The sequence below is a fragment of the Papio anubis genome, chromosome 5, assembly GCF_008728515.1.
Source record: "Papio anubis isolate 15944 chromosome 5, Panubis1.0, whole genome shotgun sequence".
NCBI lineage: Eukaryota > Metazoa > Chordata > Mammalia > Primates > Cercopithecidae > Papio > Papio anubis.
In genome coordinates, this window is record NC_044980.1 from 131579163 (window position 1) to 131601399 (window position 22237).

The following is a 22237-nucleotide window of genomic DNA, read 5'->3' on the forward strand; positions in this document are numbered from 1 at the left end:
GTGCTTGAGTATCTTAAGGAATATGCTGAGACTTTCCTGATTAAAGCATTAATTGTGAAGTCAGTTTGATTGTGATTCAGTTTTAGCTACCTTTATCTTAGATTCTGGTATTTTGAGCTTTAAGATTGTGAGTAAATAATTGCACGTCTCAAGCTGACTAATGTCAACAAGAAAGAGTCAAACTCTGTAGAATGTTTGAAGAAATAAATATTCTAGGGCCCAATATGAGTGGCCAAGGCCCAAGGCACAGTCTCAAGAACGTATTCCCAAGGTGGTTGGGTCATACCTTGACTTTTTATAGGTAGACAGCAGTCAATACATGTAAGGTGTACATTGGTTTGGTCCTGAAAGCCTGGACAGTTTGAAAGGATTGGAGGGGGGCTTCCAGGTCATAGGTGGATTCAAAGATTTCCTGATGGCAGTTGGTTGAAAGGATTAAGCTCTCCCTGAAGAGCTGAAGTCAGCAGAAAGAAATATTTGTAGTTAAGATAGATGGGGGCGGGAAGCCAAGGTTCTTGTTGTGTAGATGAAGCCTCCAGGTAGTAGACTTCAGATATTAGATGGCAAATCAGATGCCTTTTATCAGATCCTAAAAGGTGCCAGACTCTTAGTTAAATTTCTCCTAAATCAGGAAAAAACCTAGAAGGGAAGGAAATTCTCTGCAGAATGTAGATTTTCCCCAAAAGTGACCAATTTGCAGGGCCATTTCAAAATATTAATATTTCAGAGAAATACATTTTGGAGTTAACAGTTGGATTTCTTTCAGGACCTGCTATCTGCCATGTGATGTTATACTAGAGTCCGGTTGGAATTTGGTACCTTATTGCTACAAATAATCTGCTTTCTCAGTCTTAGATTTCTGTTTTAATGTTAGTGCTGGTCAGTTGTGCCTGAATTCCAAAGGAAGGAGAGTATAATGAGGCACATCCGACTCCCTCCTTCCCATGATGGCCTAAACTAGTTTTTCAAGTTTACTTTGGAATGCCCTGGCTGAGAAGGGGGTCCATTCAGTTGGTTGATTGACATTCATGGCCCTGAATAAATCAGTTTATTCCTGCAGGTAGAAATCTTCCTATTTGAATGAGTTTTTGTTGAGACCTCTCCTCCCCATCAATATTAATGGAATACTTAATTTTATTGGCAGTACAAGAGTGCTGGGGGGAACGGGTTAAGGAATGAGACCATAACCAGATTTGATAGTGACCATATCAGTTTTACTTATATTTAAACTCTTACTGTTCCCTGTTGTCTCCTTTCTGCCCTTTGCTAAATAACCTATATCCGTCAATATTTCTAGCAGTCTACAGAGAGATAGGTGGTGTTTTCCCCAATTGACAGGTAAGGGATAAGACATAAAGTGAATAACAAATGTCCATTAAAGGCACTTAGTAAACAGATCTCCCCATTCCTAACCATTCATCTGCTCTACTGGCTTATGTACTAAGAGCATACCCATATCAAAATGTCTTGAGGGCATCCAGAGGGGGAACATTGGGCTCAATTCCTTTGTTCATTTGTATCTCTCCTGTGATTTACTGACATGTTTTTCAGAAAGAACCATGTTTGTTTTGTGAAAACAAGCTTTTAATATACTTTATATATACTTTATAGTTTAACCTACATGATGTAGGTATTTCCAGGGACACAACAATCTCCACCTGGGATTTAAAAAAAGACTTTTGTCCCTTTTCTTTCAACTGCTGTCTATTTTATTCCATTTGATTCTGCTTAGAATGTTACCCTGGCAAATCTCGACTCAACACCTTGACCTCTGAAAAAGTGCTGTTTTACATACTACTTCAAGAGTGACTAGTAGGTTCTTTTCTGTGCAATATAACTGCACTAAAGCTTAGCCTAGGATTTTTTTTAAAAATAACCAAAGTAATCCCACAAAGCATTATGATTTGAGCTGCATAATAAACATTATTAGCTCTGACCTATCAGGTACATCTTAGTTTTTAAATGTGTTGTTTCACATTGTTTCAGTGCCAGGTCCCATTTTTCACATCTTGACATTCTTCAGATCTCAAGAGTTCATCAAAATCAGGTGTACCCTGTTCTTGCTGCAGTTCAAGGAGAGCTGCTTCATTAATAAAATTGGTGTATGCTGAACCTTGAGTAAAAATATAAATTTAATTTTTAAAAGCCAAACTTTAAGCAAAGCTCTTTGTCTCTTGGCTTCTCTTATTTTGGCAAAACTCCCTTAATTCCAATCATCAGATAATGTGGAGCCCAAGAATAAAAAATAAAAAGGTTGGGTTTTTATGAATAAAGCCACATATCACCCCTCTGCTCCCCAGTATTTTCCGACTTTGGGTTTAAGAAGTTGTACTGTTTTTTCAATGTTGACATGAGCACAAATGGCTATAGGCTGTCATTAGGTTTCTGTGTAAATGAATAAAATGCTCATCTCTTTTCCTTTTATCCAGGCTGGACGTAAAGAAAGAAGTGATGCACTCAATTCTGCAATAGATAAAATGACCAAGAAGACCAGGGACTTGCGTAGACAGGTAATCTGGATGAAAGTGCTGATTGTTTTTCTAAGTTCTCAATTTTGTAGTTTTGATTAAAATCCTAATAAGCACTGGCCTTATATTTTTTTATTGAGAGAAAGGATGGATTTTCACAAGAAAGGGCCTTTGTTTTGTTGCTAATATGCTTCTTAATGGCTAATCAGATTTCATGAAGACATGGAGTAATACAGTCTCACTGTGTTGGACTGAATAAGTTAGCTCTAGTGTGAAAGGCATGTACAGGTAGGAAAATAAATTTAAAACGACTTGGCGACCTGTGAAAATAATCCTGAAGGATCTTGTTGTATTGGCTATGTACAATAGAGACAGAAATTTCAGTTATTTATTTGACTTGCCCTATGCTCATTACACACTTGCAGTTCCCTTAGATCCTTGGTGAAGTGTTTTCAGTTCCAAATATGGTAGGTATAGAGATATTTGAGGTGCTGAATTTTCTGAGTTAGTAAATAGAGAATAGATAAATCGAGCCTTTTAATGATAAATGACCCCATTAACATTTTGGAGTCAAATTGAGTTTTAGTCTTTAAAGAGGTTAGGGTTGATTTTATAAAATAATGTATTAAGACTTAAGTTGTAATACAGACAATTTTTAAGAGATAATAGATAGATATTTTATTGCTTATGTCTGATATAAAACAAAATTAAAGATAGAATATATCTTTATTCAGTTTCCTTTTGGTGAAGCAGTATCAGAAATGGTTATAAAGAGAACCTTAAGTTTTAAGGTTCATAGTGTGTGAATCTTTCAGATAAACCAGATAGCTCCTTTTTCTCTCTTCTCTTTTTATTTAGCCAATTAGGCTAATTACATATATTCCAAGGCTATGTGCCAGTTCAACCCAGAGCTGCTTTCTGTTCAGCTTTTGTATTATTTAAGTTGTAAGCCTTAGTTTTGTAATTCCCAAGAAAAAAGGATATATTGTCTTAAAAACTGAGATTCTGTTGCTGAAATGCTGTAACTACAGTAATGTAAACCATTGTCTCCACGATCATATGTTTCCTGTGTTGCAGATTATGTAACTGTATGGCTTACATGAGGGGTCCTCATGTAAGTGCGGCCAGTCTACCATAAGCTTTATTAAAGTGTACAACAGAATAAAAAGCAATCTATTTAATACCTTTTTGGTAGAAATAAAATCAAATTTTTACAATTTAATTATTAGCTCCGCAAAGCTGTCATGGACCACGTTTCAGATTCTTTCTTGGAAACCAATGTTCCACTTTTGGTATTGATTGAAGCTGCAAAGAATGGAAATGAGAAAGAAGTTAAGGAGTATGCCCAAGTTTTCCGTGAACATGCCAACAAATTGATTGAGGTAGGTGAATTAGCAGTTTCATTGATGTGTAGGCAACTTGGTGAAGTGTGGTGAGTTTTAATCACATTATTTAATTAGCTAAAATTTGTAAGGGCTCACTTAACATACAACACGTATGAGATGATAGTCTTTCATTATCACTTAACATCTAGGGAAAACTACCATTTTGGTCACTTTACATTAATTATGTACATTATTAAATATTAACAGTTCCTATCCTGGAAGCCTGACATCTCCACTTAATGCAAATAAAGGTAAATCATGACATGACTAGACTCAATGATAGTATAGAAAGCAGCAGTGCCTGAGAGCCAGAGCTCAGGAACCATACTGCCTGCACTTGCATCCTGACAAGTTAACCTAACCTTCCTCAATTTCCATTTCTTGTCTGTAAAATTAGGACACTAATAATATCTGTCTTGGGATTATTTTGAGGACCTAAATAGATGATGTATGTCAAATGCTTAGCTTTATGCCTGAGACACAGACTCAGGCATAAAGTGGAAAAACTGAGCCCTGACATGGGGCTAATTAGTTATATTTGCTTGGTAGAAATCTGTATGTAAGTGGTTGGTTTGTAGGGTGGCAAGAAGAAAGTGAATCGTGACTTAATTCCCAGGTAAGTTAGGCTTACTTCTCCTTTTGCTAACTGATATTATGTTACTTAATTTATTCGTTATTGCTGTGTTTTGGAAATGGGATGCAAAATAAGCATGTATTCAAGTTATTTGATTTTATAATCTTAATGCAGAATATCTAATACTTCGTAAAGATATTCCATAGACCATATGGTAAGCTGGTCATTGTGTAAAAACAGAAAATGGGACCTTATGTAAAATGTGTGTCTCGTACTTTTGGATTTATAGTGATACTAGGCCATGTTTTGTTTTGTTTTTGTTTGTTTGTTTTAAAACTGAGTGTTGCTCTGTTGCCCAGGCTGGAGTGCAGTCGTGCAGTCTCAGCTCATTGCAATCTCTGCCTCCTGGGTTCAAGCGATTCTCCTGCCTCAGCCTCCTGAGTAGCTGGAATTACAGGCACCCACCACCACGCCCGGCTAATTTTTTTGTATTTTTTTTTAGTAGAGATGGGGCTGGTCTCAAACTCCTGACCTCAAGTGATCTGCCCGCCTCAGCCTCCCAAAGCACTGGGATTATAGGCGTGAGCTACTGTGCCTGGTGAGGCCATGTTAATACCATAAAAATTTTCCAAGGAAAACATCAGTAATCACATCGTGCATTACTAATTTTACGTCGTTTTCTTTGAACATTAAGTGTTATTCTGACCTGAATTCATTATGTACAGAATACATAGGTCAGTCTTCTATTTACGTTAATGATTCTGGCATTTGAAACTAAAATTAGAAGACTTCGATTTTGTTGTCTCCATTTAGCATAATCTTGTTCACAATAGTCACATGACAGCATGAGGTGTAACTTCCAGATACACAAAGATTGCGCTCAGGAAGCCAGTGTCCTATAGGTAGCATATGTATTAGAAAGTTCTTCCGCATGGTAGGAAGCAAGGATGCTGCCAGCCCAAGGCCTTGGGTACCAGCGTGGTAAAGGGCTCAGTGTGGCAGCAGAAGAGAGGACAGTCCTTGTCTGTGTTGGAGCATCCTTTATTAGGGCCAGCTGCATCATCCTCGGCCTCTCCAGCCTAAGAGAGCTGACATTTGCTGAGTGCCTACTGTGTATCAGCTATGTGCAAGTACAGTGTACTTCCCACAACATTTCTCAGGTAAGGAAACAGGCTTAGAGAGGTTAAGTAAGTTGCCTAAGTTCACCTGGCTTACATCCCTCCAATAATGAGCACTGTGCACTCAAAGCTCACTGGCTTAGTGGACAGCCTAACACCCCACTGAAGCATTGAGTGGGCCAGGAAGTATTGGAGATCTTGCTCCAGGAACTTTTTCCAAGGTTATGTATTTTATTTTATTTCATTTAATTCTGAACACTACTAATCAAGGGCCCCCTAGAATTGAGAGTTTGGTGTTCCCCATCACAGCTCAGTTCTGACCCCTTTCTAACCTCTCTTCTCTCCACACCCCCACATACATTAACTATGCATTAAATGACACATGGCTTTTCATTGCTTGAGGCATAACCATAGGCTTTGTAGTGCCATTCTGCAAACAGTTAAATTACATTTACGGTCATAGAGACAGAGGATGTATAATTGTGTATGTCCATGAAAAGGAAGTGAATTTTTAAAGTGTTGTAGAAGCCTCAAATTCCTGACTTATGGCAGAACTTTATTCTTCAGTGACAAGGCTTCTCCTCCCCTACCACTTTTGTATTACAATGAAACACTTTGAACTAGTCAGTGACTTGTTTTAAGCAAAGGTAAAATATTTCATTGTGAGTGTTAGTTTCTTGACTGCTTCATTTCTTCTCATTCTCTTCTCACTGGATTAAATGTCTGCAGGCCAACTTTGGTTTTAAGGGCCATTTGCCATTTTCCCTGTGGTGTAAGGGAAGTAAGAGTGCTATATGAAAGCTGGGCAGGGCTGATGGTGATAAACCTCTGGCAAGAAAGGAGAGGACCAGACACTGCAGCCTCTGAGAAGTCTGTCAGATGTGTTTGGGTTGAGTGCTCCTCCTAAAATACGGCAATACAGTTCTGATGCTAATCACCAGAAGTTAGTGCAGACCCCGTAGGTTAAGGGCATGGTCCCCAATAAGATTGCCCTCACTTCACATGCCATCTGCAAGTTCTGGGGTCCCCAGGCCACCTGTACTTCTGACCAGCCAGGTACCAATCTAAGGGGTTCCTATGACCCACCTCAGGTTCAGTAATTCACTAGAATAACTCGTAGAATATTTTATTATACAGGATACTAATCAGGACCAGCCAAATGAAGAGACACATAGGATGGAGTCTGGGAAGATCTCAAATATAGAGCTTCTGTGCCTCTCCCAATGAAATCAAGGTGCATCATCCTCTTGTCACATTGGTGTTTTCACCAACCAGAAGCTCCACTGAGTTTCAGTGTTCAGAGTTTTTATTGGGGTTTCATTGTGTAGGCATGATGATCCAATAATAATATAGTTGAACTCAATCTCCAGTCCCCTTCCCTCAAAGCCCCAGTCCTCTAATCACATGGTTGACCCCCTATCCTGAGGAATCTCCTTAGCATAAACTATCAGGGCTTGCCATGCATTAATAACATTCTTCATTACTGCTGAAATTTCAAAGATACAGAGGTTTCCTCCCAGAAATCGAGGACAAAGACCAGACAAATTATATAATACCTCCCCATCTTAAAGGTATGTGGAATGCATGATTTTTAGGTAGCTTGATTATACAGGCCACCTTAGCATGCTGCAAAGTCATAAACGCCACCTAGAAGAGGTAAGGCAGGGCAGGTTTGTTTCGATCCTTTTTATGGTCATTACCCAGTGATTTACCACTTGTCTTACTGGGTGCTCTTTGCTTTGAGCTTTCCTTTTCCCTGGAGATTGTCTTTTCTGAGTCAAGTTTTTTCTTCTCTGCAGGGAATCTGATTCCATCTCTGCACCAAAGTGAGTGGTCCTTTCTCATAGAATCATAGGTTCTTAGTATGGTGTGTAAATCCCTTTCACTTGTAATCTTTATTGTCATGTAGTCTTTCTTGGATCCTTCAGCAGTGGTAAACTCTCCCTCCAGAGACAGCATATTTAACTGGTAGATTATCTGGCTGTTAGGAGAGGGGAGTCACAATCTCCTTTTTTTTGGAGCCCCCCCTGTCCATATTCTTGCTGATTACACATATGTGAATTAGAGGTACTTTAAACATAAGATAAATGGCCTGGCACGGTGGCAGGATCATGCCTGTAATCGTTGCGCTTTGAGAGGCTGAGGTGGGCAGATCACTTGAGGTCAGGAGGTCGAGGCCAGCCTGGCCAACATGGTGAGACCCCATCTCTGCCAAAAATACAAAAATTAGCTGGGCTTGGTGGCGGGTGCCTGTAATCCCAGCTACTCAGGAGGCAAGGCAGGATAATTGCTGGAACCCAGGAGGTGCAGGTTGTAGTCAACCGAGGTTGTGCCACTGCACTGGGCAAGAGTGAGACTCCGTCTCAAAAAAAATAAATAAAATAACAACCACAAAAACAAACAAAAAATCATAAGATACATATGTGAAGGGAAGGGAAAGTAAATCTTGGGACCCCCAAATCACTAAGCTAAAGGGAAAAGTCAATCTGGGAACTGCTTAAGGCAAACCTGCCTCCCATTTGCAAAGTCATTTCTCTGCTCGTGGGGATAAATGCATATCTGATTGATTGCTTCCTTTGGAAAGGGAATCAGAAACTCAAAAGAATGAAACTGTTTGTCTCTTATCTACCTATGACCTGGAAGCCCCTTCCCTACATCAAGTTGTCCAGTCTTTTAGACAGAACCAGTGTATATCTTACATATATTGATTGATGTCTCATGATTCCCTAAAATGTATAAAACCAATCTGTGCCCCAAGCACCTTGGGTACAGGACTTCCTGAGGCTGTGTCACAGGCGCATCCTTAACCTTGGCAAAGTAAACTTTCTAAATTGAGACCTATCTCAGATATTTTGGGTTGACACATACTTACATATTTTCAAGATGTGGTATAGAAAAAGAATATTAAATATGGAAAAAGAATATTAAATAGCTTATTTTTTTTTGTTTTTTGTTGTTGTTGTTGTTGTTGTTTTTGAGACAGAGTCTTGCTCTGTCACCCAGGCTGGAGTGCAATGACGTGATCTCGGCTCATTGCAACCTCCGCCTCCCGCCTCCTGGTTTCCAGCGATTCTCTGCCTCAGCCTCTCAAGTTGCTAGGATTTACAGGTGCCTGCCATCACGCCTGGCTGTTTTTGTATTTTTAGAAGAGACAGGGTTTCAGCATGTTGACCAGGCTGGTCTTGAACTCCCAATCTCGATCAAGTGATTCGTCCTCCCAGAATGCTGGGATTACAGGCGTGAGCCACTGTGCCCAGCCCAGTAATAATTTTTTTTTATATTGATTGTATGTTGAAATAATTTTTGGTACCTTTTTGCTTTTTTAATGTACCTACTAAAAAATTTAAAAATTCAGGCCAAGCGCAGTGGCTCAAGCCTGTAATCCCAGCACTTTGGGAGGCTGAGGCAGGCAGATTGCCTGAGGTCAGGAGTTCGAGACCAGCCTTGCCAACATGGTGAAACCATCTCTACTAAGAATACAAAAATTAGCCGGGTGAGGTGTCAGATGCCTGTAATCCCAGCTACTTGGGAGGCTGAGGCAAGAGAATCACTTGAACCTGGTAGGCAGAGGTTGCAGTGAGCAGAGATCGCACCGCTGCACTCTAGTCTGGGCGACAGAGAGAGACTCTGTCTCAAAATAAATAAATAAATAAAATAAAAATTAAAAATTCTTCTGTGGCTCTTATACTTTTGTTGATCCAGATAATTTCCCTGAGCCTTTCAGAGGCTCATTTTGTCCCAGCTCTCCTCTGAATGCCCTTCACTCAAGGCCAGCCCTCATGGAACACCTGCTCCAGGGTCTGGGGATGAGCGTAGAGCAGTGGAGGCTGTTGTCATTCTGGAAGGAGACTGCCCAGTGTATCCCAGGAGTCCTTCAGCCTTTTGGGCAGCAGCCTCACTCTGTGATGCCCATTGAGCTCACAGTTGGTCAGAGTCCCTAGGCTTTCCCTACATAGGTGCTGCTGCTCAGTGTCATCATGTTCGTTCCTATCAGTGTGGATGCGGGTAGGTGTTTGGCTCTATGTATGGTTTTGAAACTCACCTAGTATATCACCTTCTTATATTCCATCTCATGTTCTATCCTATCAGGATTGCTGCTGCATTGTTCTACATATTATTGGCTGCCCCCTTCCATTTGTGTCCTTTCTTTAAAATAAAAAAATATATATATATATCCTTTCTCCTTTTATCCAACCTGATGTTTTATCTATCTATTTATTTATTTATTTATTTATGAGACGGAGTCTCTCTCTGTCACCCAGGCTGGAGTGCAGTGGTGCAATCTCGGCTCACTGCAACCTCCACCTCCCAGATTCAAGTGATTCTCCTGCCTCAGCCTCCTGAGTAGCTGGTATTACAGACACGTGCCACCACGCCCACCTAATTTTTGTATTTTTAGTAGAGATGGGGTTTCAACATGTTGGTCAGGCAGGTCTCGAATACCTGCCCACCTCAGCCTCCCAAAGTGCTGAGATTACAGGCGTGAGCCACCGCGCCTGGCCTATTTTTTTTTGAGACAGAGTCTTCTTCTGTCACTTAGGCTGGAGTGCAGTGGCGTGATCTCTGCTCACTGCAGCTTCCGCCTCACGGTTCCAGCGATTCTCCCTGCCTCAGCCTCCTGAGTAACTGGGATTACAGGCGCCCACCACCCTGCCTGGCTAATTTTTGTAGTTTTTTAGTAGAGATGGGGTTTTGCCATGTTGGCCAGGCTGGTCTCAAAACTCCTGACCTCAGGTGATCCACCTGCCTCAGCCTCCCAGAGTGCTAGGATTACAGGTGTGAGCCACCACGCCTGGCCTCTGATGTTTTAAAAATGCTGCCTAAGATTAGGCTTAAGATAGCGCCTTTACTTTTCTTTTTTTCCTTTTTTTTTTTTGAGACAAGAAGTCACTTTGTCACCCAGGCTGGTGGGCAATGACATAGTCACAGCTCACTGAAGCCTTGACCTCCCAAACTCAGATGATCCTCCCACCTCAGCCTCCTGAGTAGCTGGGACCACAGGTGCACCACCATGCCTCACTAATTTTTTTTCATTTTTTGTAGAGATGGAGTTTTACCATGTTGTGTAGGCTATTCTCAAACTCAAGCGATCCTTCCACCTTGGCCTCCCAAAGTGCTGGGATTACAAGTGTGAGCCACTGTGCCTGGTCTACTTAGTTTCTGTGGCCTCCTCCCTAGTGTGCACTGCCATCTCTCACTGGGCTTCTGTAGCAGCCTCATAATTATTATTATTATTATTATTTTCTTGCACTAACCCTGTCCCTCCCCTGACCCACTCATCCTGTGGCTTCTAGGTAAGCCTGGGATAATATTTAAAAATCCAGATTCTCAACCATGGCCTGTAAGTTTCCCTGCCTACAACTGTCTTCAGTCCTGTGTCTTCCTTGCTGAATGACTTCTGCCATAGTTGAGCAGTTTTCATCTTTGACCATACCTAAACATGTCACCACCTTTGCCCTCTACCCACGTGTCACTTCTGCAGAAAAACTTTCCTGGAACCCTCATTCCCTACATTTCATCCTCTAGCAGTGATTTCTTCATTCTGTCACCAGTTTTACATCCTTTGTAGTGCCTCTTACTATCTGAAACTATTGGATTTGTTTATTTTCTTATTTGTCTGGCCCCACCCCATACACCAAAAAGAATGTAAGTTGTCTGAGGACATGGGCCAAGAATACTACCTAGAACATAGTAGGTGCTCAACAACTACTAGATGAGGGAACCTATTGGTTTTCAAAGTTAATAAACATTAGAGTTGCCCAGGGGCTCAACATTCAGATTCCTGGGCTACCACCCAGCTCCCTCCCCGAGATTCTGATTCAGTGGACTGAAGACTGTACTTTAGAAATGCAGAGCTCTACATTATGACTGATTGTCAGTGTTAGTGGGCTTTGTCTTATTCTGAAGTATCTGTAACATTTGCACAAAAGAGCATCCTAATGCATCTTGCATATACACAGTGCACACAAGAGGAATGAACTGGGAAAACTTGTGGGATGTGGAGATGATGGGAAAATTTGGAGATTTTTTTTTGAAAAGGTTAACTGACATTGATTTGAGCAGTTTTTTGGGGGAATGGGAGTGGCTTAGAATGAAGCTTTCGAAAACCTGTAGCAAACTTCCTGTATTTGAGGGAGAAGAAAATTGTAACAAAATTCTTATAACAAGTATTTATAGATTTCTTAGTATGTCCTGGTCACAGTTTTGGACATTAGGAATATAGTAGCGAATACAACAAAAATCCCCACTCACATAAAGATTATCTTGTACTAAATATGTATTTTATATAGTGTATATATTTTTTACAATATAGTAGAAATTGTACTGAGGTGATATGTGAAAGTTGTCCATTTTATCAGCGTTTGAAATGGAAGTTGAACAAAAGCTGTTTCAGTAGCATGTTAATACATGACCAAAACAAATTTGGGCCAGATGTGTTGACTCTTGCTAACTTGGTTTTTGGAAATTTTATCTATTGCTTTAATAGAAATACTTTTCTCTTAGACCTAATAAAATAGTATAAAAAGGTTATGCTTTAATTTGGAGTTTCACATAAAGTTGCTTCAAATATATGAATAGTTCCTGAGTAGTAGTAGGGCTATCACCCACTCAGAAGTGGAAGTGTTTTATGATGCCTTGTATGCATATCACACTATGGAAATAGAACATTTGTTTCAAGAATAAAAACCATATATTGACTATTGAGGTTTTATCAACAGAAGTAAATTCCTCTAGTCCCCCTGTGTATACACAGTGTCAGGGAGTCTGTGTGGTGCTGGCTGCCTGTTGGATCTTTATTATTTTTTGAGATGTGGTTCTTGCTTTTTTGCCCTTGCTGGTCTCGAACTCCTGGCCTCAAGATATCCTCCCTCCTCAGCCTCCCAAGTAGCTAGGACTACAGGCGCACATTACTGTGCCCATTTCTGGGTCCTTATTTTAATAAGAATCTTTCATGATTTCACTTAAAAGCAAACAGCAGAATATTCGCCATGAGACCTCTCTTAACTGTTATTTTCTGAGGGTCTGGCTGGGACCTGTGACTGCCTCATCATACTGCACTTGTCAGTGGAATCTCTGGTAACTCCCTGCGTGGTGTTGAAGCTACTTCTCTTATGTGATGGGTGCATAGATGTTGTGTATCCTCAAGGCCAGTGAGTAGGGGGAGCAGGAGCCAGAGGGCCAGTATTGGTGGGCTGGATGGCTCTTCCCTTTACCATTTTCTTCTGTTCTGGAGTGTAGCATAGCATTGAGGGCATTTCTTTCATCTGTTTATAAAACGGCATGGCCTTTCAAGGCCGTGGTAAGGATAACACCTTTTATACTCGCCCCTTTCTCCCCTATCAAGTTAATGATTTCTTTATGTTGCTCTTCAATTTAAAGCGTACTGAGGTGAAGAATTTATTTGCTGTCAGAAATATTAACCTTTTTGTCAATAACACAGTACCCATGTGTCCTTTTTAATTGCTTCATTCCTTGCCCTCCTCCTTTGGCTATGAGCAGCTTAAACAGCTAAAGAGCATTGTTTTGCCTTTTATTTTGCTCTCTTCTGAATACATTTTCAATTTTGTGAATTGAGAGAGTGGCATAGGGAAAATGCCATTAATGAAATCCTATAAAAATGATATATTATTCATGTGATATATACAACTGATTGTGTTTCATCTTTTCCCCATTGCTACCAGTAACTTCAGTCCAAAATCCTTTCCCCTCAGCTCCAGACCTTGTATTAAAATGTGGCTGTTATTATAATGAATTTGCTACAATAAGATTCCATTCCATGGACTACCTTGTGAATTAAGAACCAAAAAGTGAATGTAACTGGCATGCTTTTGAGCTGTTACCTATACCTCTACCCCCACTGCCCAACACAGTATTTCCCATTATCTGGAACTTCATAGAGTATGGCTTTATTGGTTTGAAATGTATATTTTAACTGCAAATTGAATGATCTGCATTATACCTTTTATTCCATAGTATGCTGATAATGTGTGGTAAAGTGGCCTTGAAAAAGTCTCTGTAAGGAGCATTTGAATTAAACACTGATCTTACATGACTACCTGTGACATCTTGGGTATTTTCTCAGTGCTTCTATATGATACTGTAGGCTGATATTCTGGTAAAAAGTAAATTTTAAATGAAGCTTCAGTTTTCTCAGATTATGGAATGTTTTCATGAGAGAAGTTAGATGTCCTTGGGGAGAATGCTGACCTTGGATTCCAGAAGAATTCTAAGCATGCTAGCTTGATTTTTCTCATATTTTCAAAGGTTTGTAAGTTCAGACCCTTACTTTTGTTTGAGACAAAATTGTCTTACATGTACTATTTTAAACACTTTAACCAAAAATAAGCTTTTTGGGCTGAATTTAACTACCTCGTCAAATTCTGGGATGATCAAGCAAAGGCAGTTGGATGAACCTTCTTCTCAAGGGGCATTAGGATTCTTCTTTTTTCTTGGAACATTGATAGGCATGACTAAAGCAGCACTCTGCCCAACCTTTGCTCTTGATGCAGTTTGGATACAGCTTTTGATACAGTTTGGGTATTTGTCCCTGCCCAAATCTCATGTTGAATTGTAATCTCCAGGGACCTGGTGGGAGGTGTTTGCATCTGTCATAGCTGGTGCTGTCTTTGTGATAGTGAGTTTTTCGTACAAGATCTGGTCATTTAAAATTGTGCGGCACCTTCCTCCCCAACCCCCCAACCCCTTCTTTTACTCTTCGTCTTACCATGTGATACGTCTGCTCCTGCCTTTGCCTTGCACCGTGATTGGAAATTTCCTGAGGTCTCCTCAGAAGCAGGTGCTACTGTGCTTTCTGTACAGCCTGCAGAACTGTGAGCCAATTAAACCTCTTTTCTTATAAATTACCCAATCCCAGGTATTTCTTTATAGCAATGCAAGAATGGCCTAATATAGCCTTCTTGTTTTCTCATCAGTAGAGCTGATGGATTAATATTCAGACAGTACCTTTTCTAGCTTTACTTATAAATTATTCACACAGTTAGGTAGACTAGAAGTAGAGAACACTAAAAGTGGTTCATATAATACCATGTGAATGGAAATGATTACAAGATCATCTGAGTGGTGATCTGCACCACTGCACTCCAGCCTGTGTGACAGAATGAGACCCTGTCTCCAAAAAAAAAAATTGTTATCCTAAAGCTTTACTACGACATGTCTAGTGTGGATTTCTTTTTATTTGCCCCATTTGGAATTTGTCTTCCCAAGTCTGAAAATAATATTTCATCCCTTCTGAAAAACATTCAGCCATTATCTCTTTCAGCATTGTCTTTCCCATCATTCTCTCTGTTCTTTCTTTGAAATTCTGGGTAAATAGTAGACTGTCTCAGTTTATCTTGCATATCTCTTAAATTCTTTTGTGGTTTTCACCTTTTCCATAAGGTGAAAATATCTTGGTTTTTCTAAAGAATTTCTTCATTTTGACTTTCTAGGTTACTAATTCTCTTTTCAGTAGAGTTTAAGTCAATATTATTTTAAATTTCTAGAAGTGGTAGAAATTACTGCTTTTTTCTTGAACTTCTGTTTTGATCCTTTTCAAATCTGACTAATTATTTTTGAGTGTCTTTTTCCTTATCTGTACTCTTCTGTTAACATAAATATATTTTTAATACTGCATTTTCGATCATTTGAGTATATGCGTTATTATGGATCTGATTACACAGGCGGTGGTTTTGCTTCTTCTTGCCCAAGATGGCTCATTTCCTTGTGTACATTCTGTGTTTGTTTTTTGTTTTTGTTTTTTTTTAATTTGTGAGTTCACATTCCTGGAGTTTTGTTGTGGGAATTCTTTGAGGCCTGTGCTTAGCTTACCTTCCATGAGGTAAAATTTTCATTTATATTTGCTTCCGCCGTCTGCTTAGAGGTACTACTAATTCATAACCTCTTAAATATAAAAGTTTTCTGAACCATATACGTAACATAATTTCTATACCTAAACCCCTGCGGAGGGCCAGCTTTTGATTAGAGTTTGGAGTGGGGTATAGGGGCTTTTTCTTCTTTTCCTCCCTAAGCAAATGCTTAGACTGACAAATACCCTACTCTTTCCATGGTGACTTTTCTTGATTGCTCTTAGGGTTGATCACTTACTAGGGTTGTTGCCTTTTGCCTGTTCCAGCTCTGTGCAGTCTCTGATCTGAGTTATCTACCTTGAGAGGACCCTGGCCTTGGCCCATTAAAACCCAAGTTCTCATCATGAAATGGTACCTCCCTATAAAACCCCCCACCCACCGACCAGAGGAAACACTGTTTTGGGTGATTGCTTACTTCTCTGAAGTTCTCCTTTCTCTTTTCTAGCCTCTGAGAATTTCTCTTAATTTCTCACCTGCTTAGCTCTGCATTAAAAATTGAAAAAGCATTATTAAAGCATAATCTACATACCATAAAATTACTCATTTTCAGTGTACAATTCAGATTTTGTTAAGTTTACAGAACTGTGCAACCATCACCCCACAATCTAGTTGTAGAATTTTTCTATTATCCGTGCATACTTCATTTTTCAGGATTGTAAGATATCTTGTTTCTCCTGATAAGATCACCAACACCTTTAACATCTTTCCCTGGAAATTGGAAAGGTGGGGGCTTATCATCATTTCCCCTGTGGGTTTGGAAGTAGTTGTTAAAAACTTATTGAGTGCCTCTGAAATGTTATGACCTGCATTTGGGACTTTTACTTTATGTACGACAAGTTTGTAAAAGTTGAGTTTTTGATTTTTTTTGTTATTTTTGACTTTCAGGCATTCAGACCATTTTAAAGAAGAAAACTTGGGTGCTAGCTTGGCCCAGGGGAAGAGATGTATGTTTTGAGCTCTGTTCCTTTGGGCTGCTGCTGCATTGGTGGGTCATTATGTAGACTTAAAAGCTCCCTGTCCCACATCTCTTCTCACTTGCTTATTCCTACAAAAGGTATAAGCTGTTATGAGTCGGTCATTAATTTATTATCTAGAACAAAAAGAAATCTTATCTTGTCTTCCTACAAACATTCCAGGATAAGAGGAACTCAGCCAAATAGGAACCCAGGAGCAGTTACTGAAGGAAGTGGGAAACAACTGTGTTGGACTTCAGTAAATCATAAATCTGTGTGTAATAGAGAAAAATAGTCATCATGGTTACAGAAGGAGCAAGATTGAAATAAAGTCGTAATGGGATTTTTTCCTAAATGAAACTTCATTTAACAAATTTTATGTAAGTAAAGATCATCCATTGTGGAGTAAAGGTAGAGCCTTCCTAAAAGACTGAAAAAGTTGTCTGTCATGTACAGATGTCTAATCTGTTGATCTGACACAGCGGGGCTGTGAGTCATTTCCTCAACAGCTCAGATTTGAGCTTGGGTTTTCCTGAAACCAGCAAAACCCAAGGCCGATTGTTCGCATGTTTTCTAAAACCTGCTCTTCTGCAAGGTCCAAACTTCTACACAGTAGGCATAGATGGTATGAAAGAGGGCTACCTGATCTCAAATAAGTGGTTGTGGTGTCAGTCTTAGCCTACCTCTTCGAATAGTTGGAATCAGAGACATTTTAGTTGCTAATACAAGTAACTGTGGTAGCAAAGATAATAATTTATTTTCCTAACAAATCCAGAGATACTTCTCACTGTTCTACAAAGTCTTGGTTCTGCTGGGTTCTCTGTGGAAGTTAACTGCTCCAAGTGTTTTCCTTTTCCTTTTCTTTTTATTTATTTATTTTTTTGAGACAGAGTCTCACTCTGTTGTCCAGACTGTAGTGCAGTGGTGCCATCTCATCTCACTTCAACCTCCGCCTCCCGGGTTCAAGCAATTCTCATGCCTCAGCCTCCCAAGTAGCTGGAATTACAGGTGCACGCCACCAGGCTGGGCCAATTTTTGTATTTTTAGTAGAGGCATGGTTTCACTATGTGGCCAGGGCCTGGTATTACAAGCAGGAGCCACCACACCTGGCCTCTTTATCTTTTTTTGGGACAGGGTCTTGCAGTCATGGCTTGCCGCAGCTTGAACCTTCTGGGCTCAAGCTATTCTCCCAACTCAGCCTTCCAATTAGCTGGGACTATAGGTGCGTGCCACCACACCCAGCCAACTAAAAATTTTTTAATGTATAGAGATAGGGTCTTGCTGTGTAGCCCAGACTGGTCACAAACTCCTAGCCTCAAGTGATCCTCTTGCCTTGGACTGTGAGCCACTGCACCCAGCTCAGAGTGTTTCTCATTCTAACCTCAGGATCTTCTTTAGTTTCATTGTTAATTGTTACCTCATTCTAGAGCCCCAGATTTTCCACAGAGGCATTTACGAAGCTCCTCTCCTCGCCCTCTCCTTTCATTGTAGTCAGGCCTGACACTAGTATGTGAGGTTAGCCTCTCAGAGAGCTGTGGTCATGATGTTGCATTTGCACATTTGTCATTGTTAGAAGTGAGTAGCCCTGTCCCTAGGGGGTGAATTGAAGCTCATTCATCTGGAGAAGACTGTTAGTGACAGGCACTCCTTCCTCCTCCCAGGCCTCCTGAAATAGGCAGTGTGCTCTTATAGAACATTACTGCTTCAACAGTACACCAGAAATATTTTAAAGTAATGTTTTAAAATAAAGAACAAGTCTTCCATAACCTTTGTTTTGTTAGTGTTTGTAATCATGAAACAGAAAAGATGGTTTAAATAAATCAGCCATTTCAGCCTTAGCCACACACTACCCTCATGTGTCTGATGTAGAGAGTACTTATATAATCTTTTGCTTCTTTTTTTAAAATCTTTTGCTCTTAATTTAAATATTTTTCTGAGTTTTAAGGATTCATATGATTGAGAATATAGATTGAAATAAGATTGTGCTGGTAGTGACCCCCCTGGATCCAACATTCAACTGGCCTCCCAAATGATGGGAATAGGCAGGGTGCTGGGCACCTCACCAGGGATCTTTGTTAGTCCCAAAATGCTAATTTTTTCAGTGATCATCATCAGATTTTATGTTTGTTGTTCAAAATGTCGTCTTAAGGCAGTGAAGCAATAGAAGTTGTAGATTACTCTTCATGAACACATCTAATTCAAGCTTTCTCCTTCAGTGAATATTTGTTTCTTTTTTTTGTTTTTTTTTTGAGACGGAGTCTCACTCTGTCGCCCAGGCTGGAGTGCAGTGGCCAGATCTCAGCTCACTGCAAGCTCCACCTCCCGGGTTCAGGCCATTCTCCTGCCTCAGCTTCCTGAGTAACTGGGACTACAGGCGCCCGCCACCTCGCCCGGCTAGTTTTTTGTATTTTTTTTTTTTTTTTAGTAGAGACGAGGTTTCACCATGTTAGCCAGGATGGTCTCGATCTCCTGACCTCGTGATCCGCCCGTCTTGGCCTCCCAAAGTGCTGGGATTACAGGCTTGAGCCACCGCGCCCTGCCAGTTTCCTTTTTTTTTAAGTCATATATTTTACAAAATTTATCTTAGGTCATATTTTGCAGTGATTTTTTAAGCAAACAAATAGAAATCCCCAGTCATCTCTGTAGATCGTCATCCTGAAAAGAAATGTTTCTTTGCTTGGGTCCGGGTGACAGAGAAGGTGAAACTGTAAGCGTCAGGGAGTGTAAGTGTTGCTTCTTTATGGGACTTTGAAGGACTCATAAACATCAGAGATCTGACTTTCCAGTTCCCTTACATTTTTATGTTTAAATTGCATGTTAACTTCTTTTGTTTCTCCTTGTGTTTGGGCATTGCAGGATTCTGATAGTTAGCAGTCTTACAGAAAGCTGATAATCCTTAACTGTGACACAACAAACAACTGCCATAATAGTGTGTAATTTTTCTGATGTGTTTATGTGCTTAAATTGGGTGGAGGAGTAAAAATCAAAGGTTATTGCCATTGCCCTTGTTTACTCTAGCATTTAAATTCCCGGAAAGTGCCTCTGATATTCAACTGCCTACGCCTTTATCATTCATAACTCAGTTTACAGCTGGGGTAAAGATGTGTCTCAGTCAGTACCATGTATTCAGTTGGGCCCGGTTATTGCTGATGGAATTGGCAAGCCTGTTCATTTAGAAATATGGATAAGTGATCACAGCCTTAGCAGTCTCTACATAGTAACATTACAGAGCTTCAGCAAAGGAAGTATGATGCAACCTGAAGGATTGTTCCTGGCTACGTGAGCTGTATCATTGAGATGGCTGGACAGGAAGGTAAAGATTTCGGTTCAAATTAAGCCGCATCAGCCAGGAGAGATTCAAGCTGTCAGTGTTTTTGAGAAGCCAGTTGAAGGGCAGTTTTGCTCTTAACTATGAAACATAACCAGTTGCCTTTTCCACTTTTGATCATGATTGCCTTTGGTCCATCTTGATGTTGTCTTCCTGTTATTTTTTTTTATTTGAAAAATTGCCTGATGTTCAAATAAAATTCATCTTGCCGTAAGTTAAGCATCTATTCCCTGTCAAATGAGAATAGCACCTTAGAGTTTTTTATTTCCTTCCTTCAAGAACACTGGAAAACACATTTTTATCTGAGGATAACAACAGTTCTTCCCTGATGCTCCTGATTCCTCAGCTTTTCTACCTTATTTCCCATACTAGAAGAACCTTTTTCTGAAGTTACTGTTCACGCAGGTTAGAGGCCATGCAAAGCCTGTGAGTTACAGGCCCTGGGATCTTTTTGATGTATGTTATGAGTCTGTTAGTTTGCTTTGTGCGGAGTTAAAAATGTGTCCTCATCTAAGTAAATAATCAGGCTGTGAGAAGGAAGGCACCCTTGGCCCTCTTGTCATCTGTTCCAGAATGGTCAGAGGTAGGGCCAGGTATGTGTGTTTTCCTTAGTAGTCAAAAGAGAAAAATCTTTAAAGATTATTTTTTATGTTTATAGGTTGCCAACTTGGCCTGTTCCATCTCAAATAATGAAGAAGGTGTAAAGCTTGTTCGAATGTCTGCAAGTCAGTTGGAAGCCCTCTGTCCTCAGGTAAAGTACAGCTGACACTGGTGACAGCATAACCAAACTGAATTTTGATTAGAGTGGAGAGGAGGTTTATTTTGTTAAGTTTTGTTTTGTCTAGGATTTTAGATGGAAGTCTTGGGAACACATCACTGACACAGAACCCACAGAGTTTAGAATATTTTTTGTTTAACATTAAGTGACATTTGCATTTGAGATTACATGTTACTCCTTGCCCTTCATTGAAAATGCATAGTAGGCTGGGCACGGTGGCTCACGCCTGTAATCCCAGCACTTTGGGATCCCAAAGTAGGTGGGTCTCTTGAGCCCAGGAGTCTGAGACCAGCCTGGGCAAAATAGCAAAACCCCATCTCTTAAAAAAAAAAATACATACATACATACGTACATACATACATACAAAAGTTAGCCCGACATGGTGGCATGCATCTGTAGTCCCAGCCACTCAGGAGGCTACAGTGGGAGGCTGGCTTAAGCCTGGGAGGTGAAGGTTGCAGTGAGCCGAGATCACGCCACTGCACTCCAGCCTTGGTAACAGAGTGAGACTTTGTCTTGGGGGGTGGGGGAAGGTATGGTGCCCTTCATTGCTGGAAAATACAGGGTGGCAGTGACCACAGTGTCTCTGAGGGTGAGTTTACACCCTCCTTGAGGGAGGGCCATCTGTGACATCTGACCATCCTGGAACCATGAGAGTCACCCCACACTATTTACCTATATTCATTTTAATGGCCAGTATTTCGGTCTTTGTGCTGGACGAAACCAAATTCACAAGCTAGTGTCTTTATTCTGTAGTGTCATAAAGCAGCCTTACGATGCAGATAGTAACTTAATTTGGCCAGCTTCTGAAGTGAAAGTTCAAGAACTTGTCTCCATTTATAATGGTATATTGGAAGACTGGTGATGAAGCTGCATTACGCATCTGGCGCTCTAGAAAGGCTCTGAAGCATACGTGGCAACGAATGCTTTTTAAGTGCCCAGTGTGTTGCCTGCCTCCTGTGAGGAGAGCTGAGTCCGTTTGTCTGGGCTGACGCTCCTTGTCATTCCAGGGGTTTCTAAGGAGTATAAGTGATGGTTCAGTAGAAGAGGTTGCCTCTCCACTTTCCCATGTATAAATCGCTCATGGCATACTCTGAGGACTTACCTCTCTTTACATGTCCTGCCAGAAGAGAGTGGTCACAAATAAAGGAGAGTAAGCAGAGGGACTGGAGTAGTGAAATAGAGATCATAGGTATGAAGTTTCTGTGTTATGTCTGCAACAAATTTTAAAATATTCTGTGACCATTATTTGGCTTTTTCATATAAATAATCCCTGACATTCAAGGTAGGCAACCAAAATAAGTAAAGCTTCTCTTGGTGGTTATTAATCTGGCATTCTCATTGGTACATAGGTTAGCAGGACATTTGTTCTAACACCTAACCATGTGGATTAATTTGCCAATGAGAGTTGCTCTGCCTTAATATTACTGTGATGGACCCATTGTGAATTCATACCATCTGATGGACATTTTCCCAACGTTAGTCCAGTCTTGAAATCTGCCAGTCGTTGACAGCTGCATAGATATTTGCAGTGAATCCAATCACCACATCCAGAAGGATCTTGGATGGCCAAGTTGTATGAGACAGATTTGAATTTGGATTCTTTCTTCAAGTTTGTTTGCCATTTACCCTATCAGCACTTTGTTTTTAATGCCTTTGGTTTTCCATTTGGTCTTGAAATGCTTGAAAAGTGACAATGCTTTCACAAATATGTGGAAACAGATGGTAGCATACACTGATCACACCTACCAAGAGTATTTATATAAA

General features: G+C 40.3%; 1 protein-coding gene across 7 annotated transcripts in view; it reads left to right on the plus strand.

The window, feature by feature from the left end:
* CTNNA1 (catenin alpha 1) overlaps positions 1-22237 on the plus strand; it is a 315972-nt gene that overhangs the window by 265512 nt on the left and 28223 nt on the right. For all 7 annotated transcript variants that reach the window (XM_021940205.2, XM_021940203.2, XM_021940206.2 and 4 more), the window contains 3 exons: positions 2430-2510; positions 3698-3850; positions 20351-20443. In XM_021940205.2, coding sequence (XP_021795897.1) covers positions 2430-2510; positions 3698-3850; positions 20351-20443 — 327 coding nt within the window. The remainder of the gene's footprint in view (positions 1-2429; positions 2511-3697; positions 3851-20350; positions 20444-22237) is intronic.